At 38.1% G+C, this 17,905-nt stretch overlaps 1 protein-coding gene across 3 annotated transcripts in view; it reads left to right on the top strand.

Annotated features, from left to right (window-relative positions):
• Positions 1–17,905, top strand: part of RALGPS2 (Ral GEF with PH domain and SH3 binding motif 2) — a 114,666-nt gene that overhangs the window by 38,497 nt on the left and 58,264 nt on the right. For all 3 annotated transcript variants that reach the window (XM_058029769.1, XM_058029771.1, XM_058029770.1), the window contains exons 5-8: positions 2,241–2,324; positions 8,017–8,106; positions 11,264–11,356; positions 15,290–15,416. In XM_058029769.1, the coding sequence (XP_057885752.1) occupies positions 2,241–2,324; positions 8,017–8,106; positions 11,264–11,356; positions 15,290–15,416 (394 nt within the window). The remainder of the gene's footprint in view (positions 1–2,240; positions 2,325–8,016; positions 8,107–11,263; positions 11,357–15,289; positions 15,417–17,905) is intronic.

Raw genomic sequence — 17,905 nt, 5'->3', positions numbered from 1 at the left:
AAACACGATCTCGCTCTCTGCTGTGTAGTACAGGTTATAATTTAAATGTTCCCACAGTATTTTGTTAAGGAGATTAAAATGCTATGTATTCAAAAGGGAATAAAAACCAGAATGAGCTACAGAGAAAGTTCAGTTTTTGTATTCTTGGTCCTATGTCTTTCAGTTTTTCAGATCAGTTTAAATGTACCACATCAAGTAAGAAATTGGTGGTTGTAGTGATGTAGCTCCTGCTCCTGAGCTGACTGGCAGACTAAGGAAATAATCCTGGGGAATACTTCAGGTTTGAAACTTCTGGTGGAAAAGGTGGAATACTAGAGGAAGATCAAGAAATAGAGTAAGTAAGAAATAGGCTGCCCAAGAGAGAGGGGTCTTGCAAGTGAGATGAAATATTTCCTACACTTCCTAAAGGGAGGGGGAAATGCTTTTGGAATTCCCAAAGCTTTGCTTCTCCTGTGTCTGTCCTTGAACAGTGGTGTGGATGTCACCCTAAGCTGTTGAAGAATCAGAAGGGATGGCACAGGTCCTGAATGCCTGTGTGACTGTGCCTCAACATCTCTGGAAAAAGCTTTGGATGTGTGTCTTCCCAGGCAGGGGCAGGATCTTTTATTTTGGAGTATTCTCAGATCTGTTGCTGTTGATGTCTGTACCCTGTAGCCCTTAGATGTACAGGGCCAGGGCAATGGGGAACTTCTGCCTAGAATCATTGAGTTTTTCACTCTGTGATGAGAATTGCAAATTAAGGACATGGCTGAATTTGTAAGAAATTCACATACTTTCCCTGAACCTGAGGTGATAACTAATTTTTCCTGCTGTTAAGGAAGGGTTATCAAATGCCTGTGAATGAGTTCCCTTGTGTTCCTCCAAGTGCAGAGCTGTGATACCAGTGGAAACTGGAGATGCTGAGGGATAGAGAATTTAATCAAGAGTCTCTTGAATGGCTCCCCTCTCCAGTAGCCTGCTCTCCTTTGGAGCAGCAGTAATTCAGGGCTGTGTGGTTATGTCTTGCACACTCATTGAAGTGGAAGTGTAAGGACAGGGGCATGTGCTTTCCTGGGCTGAACATGCCAGATTTTCCAGGGTGGATTTAGGTGGCACAACCTTCTAGTGAAATTTGAAGGAATAGCTCTAAATACAAAGCCATGAATTCTGCATTCTTTCCAGTGCCTGGCCAAGAATCTCTGGGTCTTCTCTAAGAAATACCAGCACACAAACTTCAAGTAGAAGAATTCAGGCTCCCTCTTAACTGGCATGAGATTCTTTAATAGTTTTTGGTCATTGGTTAGAAAGATAAGAAGTTTCTGATTTTAAAAAGTTAAAAAAATTAGAACTTAGACTATCCAATACCAAACTCTTTTAAACTGTGTCTTAAGTGACACAATTATTGGTTACATGTTGAGTCATTGAAGTTATGTGGTAGCTGGATGTGTAGTGTGACTCTGGCTTCAGTGAGGAGTTTACAGCATGGTAATAAAACTGAGAGCACTTCAGAGTGGATGATCTGGAAGGAAGACATGAATAAGTAAAAAGGAAGGGCTGTACTTTGCTATTATGCCACTTGAATAATTAAGCTGTGTCTGTTTTGATTCTTTTTCTTGGTAGTGCTGTGGAACAGGTTGTGTGCTGAATGCCTTTGCATCTATTCATGTCTGTTGTATACAAATGGAAGAGCTCATTTTGGTACATGGAGTTCTTTATGATTTTAATGAAAACTTTTTTGAAATTAAGTGATAGTAAATAACAAGATGATGCAGTTTCCCAAAATAGGCTCCTTTGGAAGGGAAAACTGAAAATACTGTTTCTTTTATTATTGTTGCAAATGATGACATTTTTTTGGTATTTCTTTAATGCAATGTGCCAAGTTAAAAATATGTCTTAGATTGAGTTAACTAGGTGTATCATCTCTGTAAATATCTTCAGAAAGTGATTAAAAACAAAAGGACATTTGGCTCTCTAGCTCAGATTCATGTTTGAAGCAGGATTTTTTGTGGTTACAAAATTAGGAAAGCTCTAATTCAGCAAAAGATGAATGGTAATAATCAATAACTCAACACAATTCAGAAATTACACTTGTGGAATCTCAACTTTCAGAAGGAATCAGAACAAGTGTAACTGTATTACTTCAATGTGTTGTTGCTCTGTTATTTTAAAACTTATAAGATTTGTGTCTCTATATGCCTTTGTCTCTGAACATGTGTTATGCACTAAATTAAAGAAGTGAATTTTCATCCTTGTTCTCCCAGGAGCTGGCAAGCTGTGGCTGGAATAAAAAAGAGAAATACAGTTCTGCACCGAATGCTGTTGCTTTCACCAGAAGATTCAATCATGTGAGTTATTTTTTTCCAGCATTTTTAATGTACACATTTTAGAAAGTCTGTGGGATTAAGTGTTCTGGCACATCACTTTTATTTTGGATCACAGCTGATTGCTTGACAACTTAAGGAACTCCTTTTAGCAAATACTTTATCTGTAGGATATGCAGAAAGACCAAACCAGTGTTGAAGAAATATTCTGTTTTAAATAGCAGCAATCGATGAAAAGTGCACATTTTCCCCAGAACTGCTGGCTGTCTTTTATATGAAGACAGAATCATAATTACAGGTTAAAGGCTTGCCATACAGGATTTCTGGACTTGTAATTAGATGTAATTTCCTCTGTGTTAGCTGAGTGTCTTATGCTTCTCATAGATATTTTTGTCCCTAGAAATAGAAGCCTCTTGTCAGCATAGGTACCTTTTTAAGGCGATTCTAGGCAAACTTTTAAAAATTCCAAACAATTTTTCTGTAAAAAATTTGTTCTTTAACTCTATTTCACATAATTTTTGTAGTATATTTGAGATTTATGAGTTTTTTACTCAAAAATTTCTCTGTATAAGAAGAACAGAATTCTCCCTTTCTCCACAATTAAAGCTGGAGGAGTCCAGCTTTAGTTACCCAATGGTGTCTCAAAACTGTGATGCTCTTTTTAAGTAATACTGTATTTTCTCTTTCAGATGAAGTAATTCTATTACTCTCCTCTCTCATCTTGTAAATGTTTAATGATGTCTCAAACTTACAAGCTGTCCTGCCAAATTAACCTCTGTACCCAGTCTCAGACTTACAGAGATCTTTGTTAATCTGAAACTCAGACCAAACCTCTCAACTTCTTAGGGTTTTTTTCCTATAAATTCTTGTGTACTTTCTCACTTTTCATTATTGCTCTCATTGAGGATATGATCAAATCCTATTACTTTTCACTGACAACACTTAAAATATTTCTTAACCTAGTGACTGAAATGCTTGTCTGGCATTGGATTTAGGACTCTTGCCTGATTCTGCACTTTTCTGGACTGAAAAGAGAATGTACACTGCAAACTTTCTGTGACTGTACCATCCATTCAGATATTGAGATCCTGGGGGGTTTGGTCAAGAGTTTGGGTTTTTTTGAGAGTTTGTTGTTGTTATTGTTGCTACTGTTCTGCATTTAGTTGAAACTTTCCTGATGTAGCTTTTGAAGTTGCTCCTGTTAGAATGTATAGGCTGCTATAAAAGCACTCCTGATTTTGACACTAATCTCACTGATTCCAACATTTTCTGCCTTGCTTATTCATGGAAGTTGACTCTTGAATGAAATGTTTAGTTTTGCTGAATATTGTGGAATATTTCTGTGGTAAAAACCGTGTGAGGCAGTGTAACTCATCAAGGACTTCACTTCTCAGTTGTTGTTATGTGCTCTGCTGAAGAACTGCAGGAACTGCCTGAAGTCAGCTTCAGACATACTAAAGAATTGGTAGAATATGCTCAGTAGCCAGAAGGAAGGAGGGGAAACCTTATCATGGGATAAGGACTTCCATGAAGTTTATATCAGCCTTTGTTCTGGCAGCAAGGAAGCCCTGAATACAGGAGTAGAGAGGGGAAAGGACAGATATTGTTTCTGCTGCATTTACCTGGGGTGTTCTGATGCTTAGTCCTAAAATAAATAATCAGCAAAGTCACGGGGACTTGTGGCCTTGTCATCAGGAATACATGTCAGCAAAATTTTGTTAACCTTTAAAATTTCACTGGGGTTAAATTAAGCATTGTGCATCTGTCTCTTCTCTTTTTGCCCCCAGCTTGCAAAAGGGAAACCATGAGCAGCTCTCACTTCTTAAATAAAGAGAATATGAAATTACTAACAGCTGCTGCACAGCAGAGTGATGTGCAGGTAGCATTTTGGAAGCAATGATGATTCTGTGCAGTTGATTACATTCCATGGAGGATGAAGTCAGGCAGTTCCAGCATTAGTTATGGGCTAATTGGATGTGCCTGTGAAAACAGATTGGGTTCAGGCAACAGAAATCAGTGGAATCCTTCCATGCCAGGACTCTCCTGTTCTTGGAGAATTCATTGTTGAGTGGTGCCCCATATAGATCTACATATCTGATACATTTTTTTTTTAAGTATGCAACTTAATGTGCTAGTTTTGCATTAATTTATATTTAGTGAGGAGGGAAGAATCTTTTTTTTTTTCCCCTAAACTCTGATCTCTCATTTTCAGCTCTCTTCTCAAAGTGAGCTGTGTACTTCCTGTTACTGGTAAATCTGTCAGAGTGCACAATTGCCATGTCCACTTACTAGATCATTGTCTTACCTTTTCAAAATAAACTTTTATCATTTGTTTCAAATAAAAAATTTTTTGAAGATTACTGTGAAAAGGTCACTATTGGTCTCTTGGTTATCAGAGTCCCTCAGCTGAAAACCTCTTTCTTGAAGTTTTTGTTTAAATGGGAGTGGAACTGTGCTGCCAGAGAGCTTAAAATATTAGAGAAACTTGTCAGCTAGAGTCAGTACATTGGAACAGTTTTAAAGGAAGAGATCTCACTTGCCAAAGGAAAATTTTATGTTTTACTGACTGTCTTTATATGTGTTTTTTACGGGGTTTTTTTGCATCCTTTTTTAACTCAAATGCAAACATTGTATGAAGAACTTTTTCTTGAATATTGTAGTGTTGCTGAATTGCAGTGGATTTAACTGTGATTACTGGAAATTAAGAAGTGGAATGATTAGTATGCATGGAAGACACCTGAAAGAAAAATCTAGAAACTATTAAAGGAATATTCTTGAATTTCCCTATCTTTTGATTAGCACAGAAAGCAAAGACAGTTTTGGAAGCAGTGACTATGATCTTAAAAGCACCAGTAGAACAGAATTGGTATTTCAGATAGGGAAACATGGGATAGTTTAAAAATCTTGATGTGATTCAAGAACAGACATGTTCAAAGTTAAGCCTGTTATTCTCAGTTGACCTTAATAGGGAAGAATATAAATATACAATTATATGTCAGGCTTTAAATGCTGCCTTGAACTGGTATCAGAGCTATTGATACCCAAAGGCTGGCAGTCATGTTGCTGATTGATGTTGGTATAATAACATTTAAATGCAGCAAGAGAGGACTGTATGTATATGGAACAAATATGTATTATTTATGTAAAGAATGAAGCAAAAATATTTATTTAAATTATTGCTTTTTCAATATGTGCAGTGCATGAGGTTATGGTGCTGTCTAAAGGTACCAGTTAATAGACATGACCAGCCAAACCCCAGTGTTTGTGTCAGTAAAAACACATCAGAGAGGACAAAGTGGTTGAAGTGGAAGTGATTAAGTGTGTTTGGTTCTGTATCTCCTGCCTGCTCTGTCACTCAAGGGACTGGAGAGCTCCAAGCTTTGAAGGAAATTTGTTCTGGTTTGTTTGGAAAATTTCTTTTCCTGCAAGAGCTTGGGAGTGTTGAGCTGAGGTCTGGCTGGGACTGGGACAGAAACCAAGCTTCCTTGGGCAAACCAGAGAGTTTGTGTCTCTGTGATGCCAGGGAACTTCCACAGAAGTCAGGACAGACAGAGGAAATTGGGGGATTTTTGTCCTGATGGAAATGCTGGAGTTTTGCTCTGTGCTCTGAGCAAGTGTGTCACAGTCTGGCCCATCACAGGCATTCTCCTGTTCCATCAGCACTCTCTGAACTTCAAATCAAAGAGATTTGGGATCTTAAGGTGTAGTGCTCTGTGTGTGGTCCTTCCCTGATTCTTTGTGATACAGAAATCTGTGTTAAAAATTTAAATTTCCTTGATCTTCACTGGGAAAGGATCTCCTTAAAAACTCATTGATCAATCAGGGAAAGAAAGTTCTTTTTCTCAAGCTGTGTAACTACAGCACAGCATCAAACTAAGGTCAACCTTTTTAAGACAAAATTTTGAAGTACTGCCAAATATTTTATGTATTCAGTACTTCTGTATTTGATAGGGTCATAGAATATCTCAAGTTGGAAGGGGCCCATAAGGATCACTGAATGCAAATCCCTGCTCCTGGCAGGACTCAGTAAGGACACCTTCAGAATATTTAATTAAAGATAATACTGGAGAAGACCTGGCAACAATCCAACATGTATTTTTGTTTTCTAAACAGTGAAGAAGGTGCAAGAATTTCAATTCTTTTTTACTGTCATTACCCCTGAGATTGTCTCAGCACTTGGTGCCCTGTGCTTAAAGGAAAATTATTCTCTAACTAAACAAAGGGAATAACAATCTCTGTCATTTAAACACAGCTACTGTCACTATGACTTTCAGATTATTACAATTTGATGATGTACTATCAAAAACGAGACAATTTTCCATATTTTCTCCTTTTAACTTTAAACAGTGGTTTCAAAACTTTGCTATTTTTGAACATGGCAACATATTGAGATTTTTTTTTTAATCAATTGGAACCACTTTTTGTTTGTGAAGAGATATTTTGCTTTGCAAGAAAGCAAAAGAGGAAAGAAAATGAAGAAAAATGAAAAGAAATAGAAACCTGAGCTCTGTGGTTAATTCTTTCCTGGCTAATACAATCTTAGACAAACAGACCAAAGGAAGTGATTCTTATGCAAGATGTTTGTGGGGATTTTTTGTGGGTTTTCTTGTCATTCTTCCATTTCTCAGTTCCAAAGAGCTGTTGTGATTTAACATCCCAGTTTTCATCAGATCCCTGTAGCTTCACTGCAAATGTAATCATTTGGGAGGTGTGGATCTTCTTTGTGCTCTTCTGTGTTAGGAGCTATTGTACTGAACAAAGTGGAACAGGATATTTCATTTTTCTAATTGAGATTTTGGCCAGAAACCTGTTTACAAGAAGTAGTTTAGCATCCCTTAAAAATCAAAGCAACATGACGTGTTGAAAGGTTTTCATGTGTGAGTAAACTTGTAGTAAATTTCTTCATACACTGTTTTCAGTAGTTTTGTAAATACCAGTCATGCTGTATCTTGGTGATAATGAATTTTTTCCCAACTTGTAGCAAATACATGAATAAAAGCTGCAGTATTTGTTACCCTTTGCTAATTATTTACTACTGATTTATTACAGTGTTTAATTTTTGTCATTCTTTGTGAGGGCAGAGGGTGGCAGGGAGCAGAGAAGAGAAAACAGTGGAGTTTAAACATATTACCAAACACTTTTAGAGTACAGCCTCTATGAGACATTGATGCAAGTATGAAATGCAGCAACCACTGTTTATACTGAATTTTGCAGGGACCTTCCACAGCAGTGAAGTCAGTCCTGGAGAGCTTAACCAAGAGCATGATACTGTGCTGTATATCAGAGGGTAATTGGCATAGCCAGAAATAAGAATATAAACTAGAAGCTAAGTTATGGCAATGCTTCCTACCTTACATTCTAATTTGGTTCAAGGTGTTGGAAATGTCAGTGAACTGTAGTTGAAGCTGCTCAATTCATGTAATGCAGCATTTATGTTGTGGGAAAGCAAACCAGTGGGTATGATTCAATGTTAGTATTTATATTCCTTCATTTTTTAGCCTTTTCATAACATTTCTTTGTGATTTTATTTTCCTGGGAGAGCACTATTCAAAGTTTGAGTGTTTTGCCATTTGCTTTGTGTGTGATTTCACCCTCAATCTTACACTGAACTCAAGTCTGTTACCATAGACCATAATTCCATAAAAATAAATAAAACTTTTAAAAGCACAGTGTTGAAACTCTGTATTTTTAAAAGGCTTTTTTTCCTACATTTTAGGTGAGCTTCTGGGTTGTTAGAGAGATTCTGCATGCACAGACTTTAAAAATACGAGCTGAGGTTTTGAGCCACTACATCAAAACTGCAAAGGTAAGAATTTGTATTGTGAAGGGAGTGTGGGATTCACCATGATCAGAGGTTTTCTACCCAGTTTGGTCAGTTCAAAGATACACATGGGGAAATATCTGCCTGATGGTTGTTTCTGTTGACATCTGTAACTATTTGGCCTCTGTGTTGTCATAAAGTGTGCAGTCAGTTTAAACAGCTTTAGTCAGAATAGAAATTATTTGTTTGCTTTTGCCATTGAAAGGAAAGGATCTTTTATCTCTACTCAAATAATATCAACTTCAAAAATGTGGTTTGAAAAATAGACTTTGATTCACAAGACATTTTGGAGCTCTCAGTCTTTCCTAAAGCCTTTTGGACTGACATTCATAAGAAAAGGGTCAGGAAATCTGGAGTGACATATAGCCCTTCAAACAGAGTGAAACTTCTTCACAGTAGTGAGAAAAAGGGGATGTTTTTCAAGTTTCTGCTGTCAGATGGTGGCTGCCTTTTACTATAACTGACTGCTGTGACCACCCCAGGTTACCTGCAAAAAAAAAAAGTAAAATATTTGTTAATTAATTCATTTTGTATTCAAGTGCATTCCCTGTCTTGACAAGCCCTTTTTTAATGAAGCAATATTTTACTCCTGGGGGATTTGACTCTCAACTTTGGGCAAAGCAAGAGCTATTTTTGTAGGATAGCACAGGCTCTGCTCAGTAATCATGCTGTGGTCATGAAGTGTTAATGATCTCTCTTAGACATCCTTTGATATCTGGTGAGTTAATGTATCTTCATCTCATGTATTTTTAAAAGTCAGTTCTTGTGTCTTTGTTTGAAATACAAACACAAAAGAATTGGCTTCATGATCCATGTTCCTGCATAGAAGGGGGAGGTTCAGCTCAGTGTGGCCATAGTGCAGAACAGGTGTGGGAAGCCAGCTGGGCTCAGGTCTGGTTCATACTGGGATGGGACTGGGCACTGCTGGGTGTTGTAGGCTCAGCTTTGGCACAGCACCCTGAGCATGCCTGACCTCCCCAGTGCACTGCAGTGCAGTGGCTGCTGGAATGCTGCTGGCTTGGAGGCACTTATGTGCTCTGACAATCAGGTGATTGAGCTTTGCTTACCTGTCAGCTGTAAAAATCACAGTTACAAAAGCAAGCAGCTCTGTATGGGGTGTTTTCATACCAGTTCATTTATTTCTGTGCTTGTTACCTTGGCTTTGCTTACATATGGCTGCTGACATGAAGTTACTGCAGTGGAACTTCACTGGAAACTCTGGGAAGCAGTTTCTGTTATCCAGAGCTGTTATCAAAGCAGCTTGGTGCCAGGGGTCACACTAATTACCTTCAGAGGAGCTGTAAATCCACTCCACAGTGATTCCTTGTGCTGGCAACATGTTGTATGGCTTAAATTGTATCTCATCTGCACTGCCTAATGCATGAGGTAATTGGAGCTAACAGTTCCCCTGAAGTTCCCAGACTGTCCTGGTTGGTGATGACTCCTGTTTCACTGCTGGCAGCAGCTGGGAAACCCCTTCTTTTCATTTCTGATCAGCTCCACTGTCCTTTGGGACAGTGAACTTTATTACCTTGCTTGGGATGTGTGTGGGAGGAAAAAAGAATTCTTGTGTAAGTGGAGGGACAAACTTCAGCAGGACTGCTTGGAAGGATAACAGGACTGTGGTGTATGAGAAACATCCAAACCCTTCCACCTCACCCCACAAAACACTGATTATCCTTTGCACAGGTTACTGAAGAATCCTCCCAAAAGAGGATGAGGAGAGGGAAGCACTTCATCACAAGGTGTGGGCAAACTTCCACTGTCAGCAGGACATGCTGGAATCATGGGGGTCTGAGCACCCAGAGTGGAAATGCTGCTGGGGTGCCATTGAAGTGGCATTTCTGACTAATACTTGTGAGGACTTTGTTCCATGAAAGGCTGCAAGTTTCCTGGCAGTGTGTTAAGTGGAGAGAGAATCATTTGCCCTGTTCCAGAACTGTTAGCCAGAAAACCACCCTTGGTTTTGGCATTCATCCTTCCAAATAGAGGCTCTCCTTTGGTGTTCAGCATTTAGTTGGTATTCCTTTGGTCTAGTTTTGTTGTCCTTTTCCCTCATGAAAGATTTCCTAAGCACAAAGTAAGCTGAGTTTCAACTAGTACAAAGGATTTCCACCATTTTTTGAATAGGAAGGGTTTCTTATTTTTCCTTGCTGGAATCCTAACCTACTTTGGTGAATATTCCAAATGGATTAAACAAGATTTGCAGTACTGTGATTGAGTATCATTTCTCCTTAGTAAAGTCTCTTTGTTAGGGTTAAAACCTCAATTTGGGTGCACTGCACCAAAAATGAGTGTAATTTGGATCTCTGGGAGCTCACAGCTATCAGAACAGTTTATGTTCAGAAGAGCTTTAGGAAGAACATTTTCCTCCAGACTGTTTTTAAGCTTTCATGACAGTAGTACCAGTAGTTACTTGGCCAAGGCAGTGGATAGTTTTGGAGACAGAGGGAAAGGAAAAAGAAAAGGGAGGGAAATTCCAAATGTGTGAGAAAATGCACTTAAACCCAATGTCTTGTATAGAGTTTTTAAGGGAATTCTTTTACCCTAATATTTTTGCTGTTCAATTTTGATTGGATTGTTGCTTTCCACAACAAGTTAGTTGTCATACCCCAGAAATGGTCTTTTCAGTGAGAGGGGTACTCTAGGGATGTGGCTTTTGAAATTTACCTCCTTGATTTCATCCTGCTAAGATATTTTTTGGGTGCTTGGATGTAGCCTTGGTCATTGCATAAACTCTAGGTACTGACATGATTACATCATTCACCACTGGGTTGTCCTTTCTGGTGTGTTGTTTTAAAATACTATCAAATGCTATGAAAGGAATTTGTTGGGTTTGAATGTCAGAAAATTTCTGGCACTTCTAATATATTCCCCAAGATGTGTGTCTATATAGATATTTTTAAGGGTTCTCTATGGGCTATGAAACAGCTAGTTAGTCTAATCCAAAACCATAGAGATGCAGTAATGAAAAATTAGGAGGTGCCATAAAAGTGGTCTGTATGCACAGCAGTTCACTGTAACACTTCATTTAGGACCATACTAGATTTCTCCATCTTTATATTGTTATTTATTCTGTGTTCACTATTAACAGCACTTGGAATGTGGTTTATTGTTGTTTATCTCTTTTTTTTGTCCTCAGAAGCTGTATGAGCTGAATAACCTGCATGCCCTCATGGCAGTGGTGTCAGGCCTCCAGAGCGCTCCTATCTTCAGGCTGACCAAGACGTGGGCGGTAAGTGAGGAGCAGCAGGGCAGGAGAGAGGGGTTCACTTCTTCCCAGGTAAACACAACATCCTGGAGCTCCTTTTCAAGGATGCAGCAGCTGCTACAGAGAGCTTTAACTGTGTACATAATGCTTCTAGTTCCTCTGAAATCTATGGTTTCCTCTTAAATTTTTTTTTCCATTCTGCTGTAGAAATATTTTCCTCTGAAAAATAGTTCCCTGCAGATTCTGCTAAATGCAGAGGCTTCTCATTTGGCCAGAAGCTATTTTGTATTTAGTTGCTGGAAAATTCTGAATGCCAAAGTGGGTCATACTTTAATCATTTAGGGGTTTATACTGTTGGAATTCTTTTTTTTGCTATGGAGAGCAGATGTTCAGAAACTCTCAATTCAGTTTCCATAAAGAGATTTGTTGTTTCTCTGACTGATAACTCTAGCACTTTTCATTGTCATTTCATACTTACAGCTCCTTTACACAATGTATTTGTAATTCTGTCTCTTTCTGTGAAAGGAGAGTATTCTTTGGAATAATTTTTATTTGTCATCTGTTTTTTGACTGTCTTTAATATTGTTTATCATTGTATCCTTGATAAGAAGAATATTAGGAATTACTTTTGCTCATTGATACTTCAGAGCTTAGAAAACAGTCTTTATTCAGCCATATATTGTGTAGTTTTTCAGCTGTTTCAGATAAATGTGACATTCAGTGTGACAGAAAAAATGAGGTGATTGAGATCCTCCAGTGCACAGGATACATATCACTAAAAAAAGCTGAAAGTTTTCCCTGAACACACATTAGTACATCCTTGGATGTTGCAGAAAGTTTATTTGTCTGATAACTGCATGAAAATGTCATTCAGTTGATAAATATTCCCAAAATTGAAGATAATTCCCTTCTGCCAAGATACTCCTCTAGAATTCTGGTGATATTTTGCAAATGCACAATTAAGTTAGACGTTGCTTCCATATACCAAAAATCTCTCTGAGGAAATCTTAGTGAAATTAACACTTCCAAATTATCTCAAGGGGAGCTTCTGCTTTTCAGATTTTATGTTTTGGAATTGATGCCTCAACAGTTTTATGTAACTGTAAGGCTGAGTCGATTTTTAAATCTTTTTGTGCACAGCTCAAATTAAGTGTAACTATTTCCATATATTAATAATAACCACATTCATTACTGCCCAGCTTCTTTTGATGTTTGGTTATGCACTGGTTTGCACTTACAAGGTTTTTTTGTGTGCTCTTGACATATGTATCAGTCATTAAAACTCATCCCTCTTCCAGCCTCTGAAATTCCAGGTAACTTCTCCCACATTTCTGCAGGTGTTTGATTCCTCATACAATCCCAAGTGAGTCTGTGCTTTCCATCATCTTACATGAGCCTTTGCAAATGCAAGTTGCAGGATAGCTCCCAGCAATGTGCACTGCAAACTGATTTAGTTGTTCTTCTCTTGAAAGTTCAGTTTATAAATTCCTAAAGATAATTCTAACCCTTTGGCTTTCTGTATATTAAAAGCAAGAAAAGGCACACCAAGCCTTTATTTGAATCACAAAGGGATTTGGGTAAGTTGTACAGGAGCCCTCAAAACCTTCAAAAAGGAAGAATTTCTTCTCCGTTTCTGAGATGGGTTGTAGCAACTTTCAATCAACTCGATTTACAAAGTCAGGAAAATAGCTGCAAGGATATTCATTCCCTAAAAAAAAGAAAGCCACCTTAAATGGTTGGAATCTAGAGTTTAAAGGAGCCATTAAATACTTGCTTGGTAATCTAATGTTCCTAAAAAAGATGGAATTCATGTCTTCTGACGGTATGTCTGCATTTGTCTGAAATTTGTCTCACTCATTGCCTGCACACACTCTCACTCTGGAGAATAATAGGTGCTACTTTTAATGTGTGATTTGCCCCATTCAGAACTTGAGAAGAATTGTGAGTCTTTCCAAGAAAGTTCACAGAATAGAATAGTCAGCTTCTCTCCATTTAATGTAAAGGAATTCTCGATGACCAACGAGGGTTTGGGCAATAAAATAGATAATTATTAAATATGTGAAGTGAGGTGAGCCAGCATCCTGAGACCTCATCTCTTCTTGCTGGCATTTTAAAAAGGTTGTATTCAGTGCTGGCACACTGCAGCTAGAAAGCCAAAAGCAATTTAGAAGGCTCCAAATCCTTCCCTGCTGCTATAAACTGTCAGCCTTAGCTTTTATTGTCTCTGCATATGTACAGCTCTTTAGTGTTCTTTTCACCCAAGAGACAGAAGAAGAAACTTTATTAAAAAAACAAGCAGCTCCAAAACTGAAGGACTAAGAAATAGGTCCTTACTTGGCCCTCACAGAATCACTGTAATGTTCTTGGCTTCTTTGGACTTTTCTCCCTGAGTGCAGGAGGTGGAGATATGGCATGGATTGGCTTAGGAGCACCAGGGGAAGTCATGCAGGATCACCTTGTTATGAGATGATCCAAAGAGCCTGAAAAGATACATCAGACTTGAGTAAGAGTGTGCAAATCAGCATGGTTTGAGGAAAATACAGTTAATTTCATTCAGATTTGAAAATTGTTATATGTTAGTCTTGTCTCACCTTTCAGTCTGCAAAACTACAAAAACCTTTCAGACATTAAATGATGGCAGAATGTTTTAGGATATTAGAAGCAAGCTAGTCCAGTCTGATGAAACTGGAATCAGCTTTGAGATGAACTTCACAAGTAAAATGTCACATTTGGGTGGTTGGAGTCATGTCAGTCTGCTGCTTCCTTCTCCTGGAAGAGTCTGCAGTTCTCATTTGAGTGTTGGAACCAAACCTAAATTAAAGATGCAAATTAATTGCTGGAATGTCAATGATGAATATGTCTTGGGAGATAATTCACTTTCAACTAGTGACTTTCTCCTGAGATCCAGCATTCAGTTTGTCTGTCCTCATAAAGTGTTGGATATAGGGAATTGAAGTAAAAATAAATTATTTCAACAGTGAATTTACAGAAGGGAGACTTCACTTCTGTCAGGCTCACCTACGTTGATCTTTAACAGAAGTGAAAAGGGAATATGTGTAGAAATTCAATGATCTGGCCCTTGTCATTGCATTGTAGGGGGAAAATTGTGACTGGGACTTGGAACACTGAATCTCCTGCCAGAATGTTTGGTGGGAACATCTTACACTCTGTTAAATTCTGATTCTGAGTTGAAGTGAAGACTATGAGGCAGTTTTGCAGCAGCAGTTCAGCAAGATATTTGGAAAATATCTTGACTTACTTTCCCTATCTTACAAAGAGAGCCTGGTTGCTGTTAATTCTGTCAAAGGAAGGGATTGGAGGCAGGAGGAATTGATAATGAAGGAGAACCATGACTTTAAAGTTTTCTGTTCAAAGTGGACATTTCTGTGATATTAAGAGCCAGTAAAATTGCCAGTTGGCAGATAAGTACAAGTCCATGAGCTTTCTGTAAAAAACATAGATAAAATCCTTACTCACATCCAAGATAATAGCCCATACTAGCCACTGTGAAGATAATTGACTCCATCCCATCCCAAGCCAGCACACTTTTGGATAATCAGAGTGAAAATGTTACTGCCATGAATACTGCTGAAGGGGACTGCACATGAAGCTGTGATGTGTGTTAGTTAGATTTGTTTTTTGGTAACTTGCATTGTTTCAGAAGGATCCTCCAGGACCACCAGCATTTTTACCTGCTTAATTTTTAGAAGTATTTTTAAATTTAACCCCCAGAATTGTTGCTTTTCTTTGTAAACTTTTTAAGTGCTCCTCTTTAAGAATTTAATTATGTAATTTTGAAGCAGTTGAGTTAAAAAAAAAAAAAGGTGAAAAAACCAGCACACCAATAATGGCAAAAACAGTGGGGAGGTGGAAATCTGTGCTTGTAAGGGTAAAAGAGGAAATCATCATGATCAAACTTAAACTCATCTGGTTTTGCCTTCCTTTTCCTATGCCTAGTTACTGAGTCGGAAGGATAAAGCCACCTTTGACAAGCTGGAGTATGTGATGAGTAAAGAAGATAATTACAAAAGGCTCAGAGACTACATCAGCAGCTTGAAGATGACTCCTTGTATTCCCTACTTAGGTAAGCAGCCTCTTTCTCCAGTAATTGCACGAGCTAAACACCATTTTTTTAAGCATTGAGGAAACTCTTGAGTACTTTAGTGGAGAATCTACAACCCAAGGTGATTCTGAGCACTCTGTATGTGTCAGGACAGAACCTCAAAAAGAAAAATACCTCTTAAAGCTCACAAACACTGCAGGTTTTACATCCAGTATCAGTTTTCTAGGAAACTATTTTGCCACGTGTTGTACAGATACAATGACTTCTGGAGAAATACTTCATTGTTATACCTGCTAGCCCTCCTAAATACTAAATACTTGACTGTTCTAGTAATGATGGCTTTTAATTTATGAGAAACTATAAATCACAAGCCTCTGAGAGAAATAAATATGGATCTTAGAGTTTGGAACGTGGTAAAATGTGGAGATATTGCTGCATTTAATATACACCAATGTGACAAGAGAAACTAGATTGGTATAACTGACTCAGCCTTCTGGAATAATTATTAGTAAATTATAATTCTGTGTATCTAAAAACTAGATAAATGCATTTAATATGTGTTGGTTTTGTTTGTCAAGCTGATTTAGTGCTACTTAAATTAACAGGCATTAAAATGTGCTGTTTTTAATGTAGCTTTTGTTTCATGAGCTGTTGGTAATCACACAAAATTAAGGCACTTTATATCCAATTCTTTGTATTTTTGCAGATAATAAGTTGCTCTTATACCTGAATTAAAGATGAGCTCTTGTGGTCATTAAGGCCTATTAAACTTCAATTTCTGTTCCTGAATTTTGATACTTCCTTTACTCTGCTGGGCTGTTCACTTTTCCTGGATTAATTGGTTGAATTTTACATGTTTGCTACAGAAACAGAAAAAAATACTTCACTGTAGGGACAGATTTTAATGCCCTGTAGTGTTTGGCACAAACACTAAGGCACAAAAAGGAAACCAAGCATTATGTAATGTGATGAACCATGGAACTTTCCCATTTTATGTACATGGACAATATAGAGACTTGATATATAGTTCTGAGATATCAGCTTCTTATGCTGATGCTTTTGACCCGTATGCCATGATTTTTGAAACATGAAGCCAGCAAATTATTTTCTTGCTGGTTGTAAAAATCCCAAGCTTAATATTGGGGAACAGTTTTTAAGTTTTATTCAGTTACAGATGTTTTCACCAATAAGTTGCAGCTTCTTGTGTAACTTTTGCGTTAGAACAACCTTTGGGCTTGACTTGATAGTTTGAAGTGAAATATATAATTCTTTTCTGTTTAGAAAGAAATGCTCTTTACTGTGACCTGCTGTAGTTAAAGCATGTGTTTCCTGTGATACCAGTTCTTATTAGTGACATAAGGAATGTCCTCAAGCCTTTTTTAATTCTCCAAAGGAGTAGTGAATTCCCACTGGAGCACTCCCTCTAAAATTCATTTTGTGCAGTTTTAAAAAGTGGCAAAAAAACCTGTTGCCTTGAACATAGTCATGCTAAATCTGGATCCACTTTGGAGGATTGATAGCTGAGTCCAAGTTTTCTCATTTGATAAAAGCTTTAATCTCTGCTAAGGCCTGAGTAGATTTGTTATTTCTTCCATTTTCTTCCCAAGGCATTTTTACTAATGTAAGAGTAATTTGGAACAGAAGTGACTTAAACTGCTTGTTTAACTTACTGTTTTAAGCTTATCAGTTACAGCTTACAATTCCTAAAACGAATACTTTTGCTATAGGATTCTGTAAGGGAGTAGTGCTGCTCCTGGTTTAAAACATGTAGGAAAGCCTGCCCAGAAGTCTGCAGATGGAAGTGGTGATCATGGCATGTGCAGGGCAGGGATTCCTCAGGAGAACCATTCCCTCTCATGCTAAAAGGAGGAGTGGGGGCTCCTTCCAAATGCTCTTTGGAAGAGTGTAGGGCATCAGACTTGCCATAAAATTAAATTTGCAATTGCGAATCCCCTCTAGAGAAACACTGGTCATGGACACCTCTGTTTGGAAGGTCACAGGGAAAATGAGCTTATAAAGGAATTTCAGCTGCAATTTCAAGGATGAGTGTTTCACCCTTAGGCAGCCAAATACCAGATGTGGATATAGATTTTTTTTTTTTATGCCCATCTTGGCATTATAACAAAAAGCTGAAATGCTTTCTTGGTGTAGGTTTTGCCAATAGGAGTGGAGCCACAGAAGTACAGATTGTCTTATTTCCACAGCTCACCCTCTGTGGACAAGATAATGATGTGCTTCCACATTTAGCTGGGGGGAGGAAGTAAAAATGTTTCTCAGCTCCTTGCAGCAATGATTGTGATGTGATTCCAGAATTCTAGAAATGCAGGTGAGAGCAGCACATCATCAGTGTGCACTCACCTACTTAAATGGGAGTGTGAAAAGCTGTGCAACACCAATAAATATGTTCAGCAGCAGGCCCTTGATACATAGTGTGGGATATGTCTTCAGTGTTGCATCACCCAGACAGCTGAAGCAGCCAGAACAAATGGGACCTGTGTATGTAATGTTAT

This window comes from Melospiza georgiana, chromosome 9 (genome assembly GCF_028018845.1).
Source record: "Melospiza georgiana isolate bMelGeo1 chromosome 9, bMelGeo1.pri, whole genome shotgun sequence".
NCBI lineage: Eukaryota > Metazoa > Chordata > Aves > Passeriformes > Passerellidae > Melospiza > Melospiza georgiana.
The sequence above is the reverse complement of the archived record's forward strand: the minus strand, read 5'-3'. Positions and strand labels throughout refer to the sequence as shown.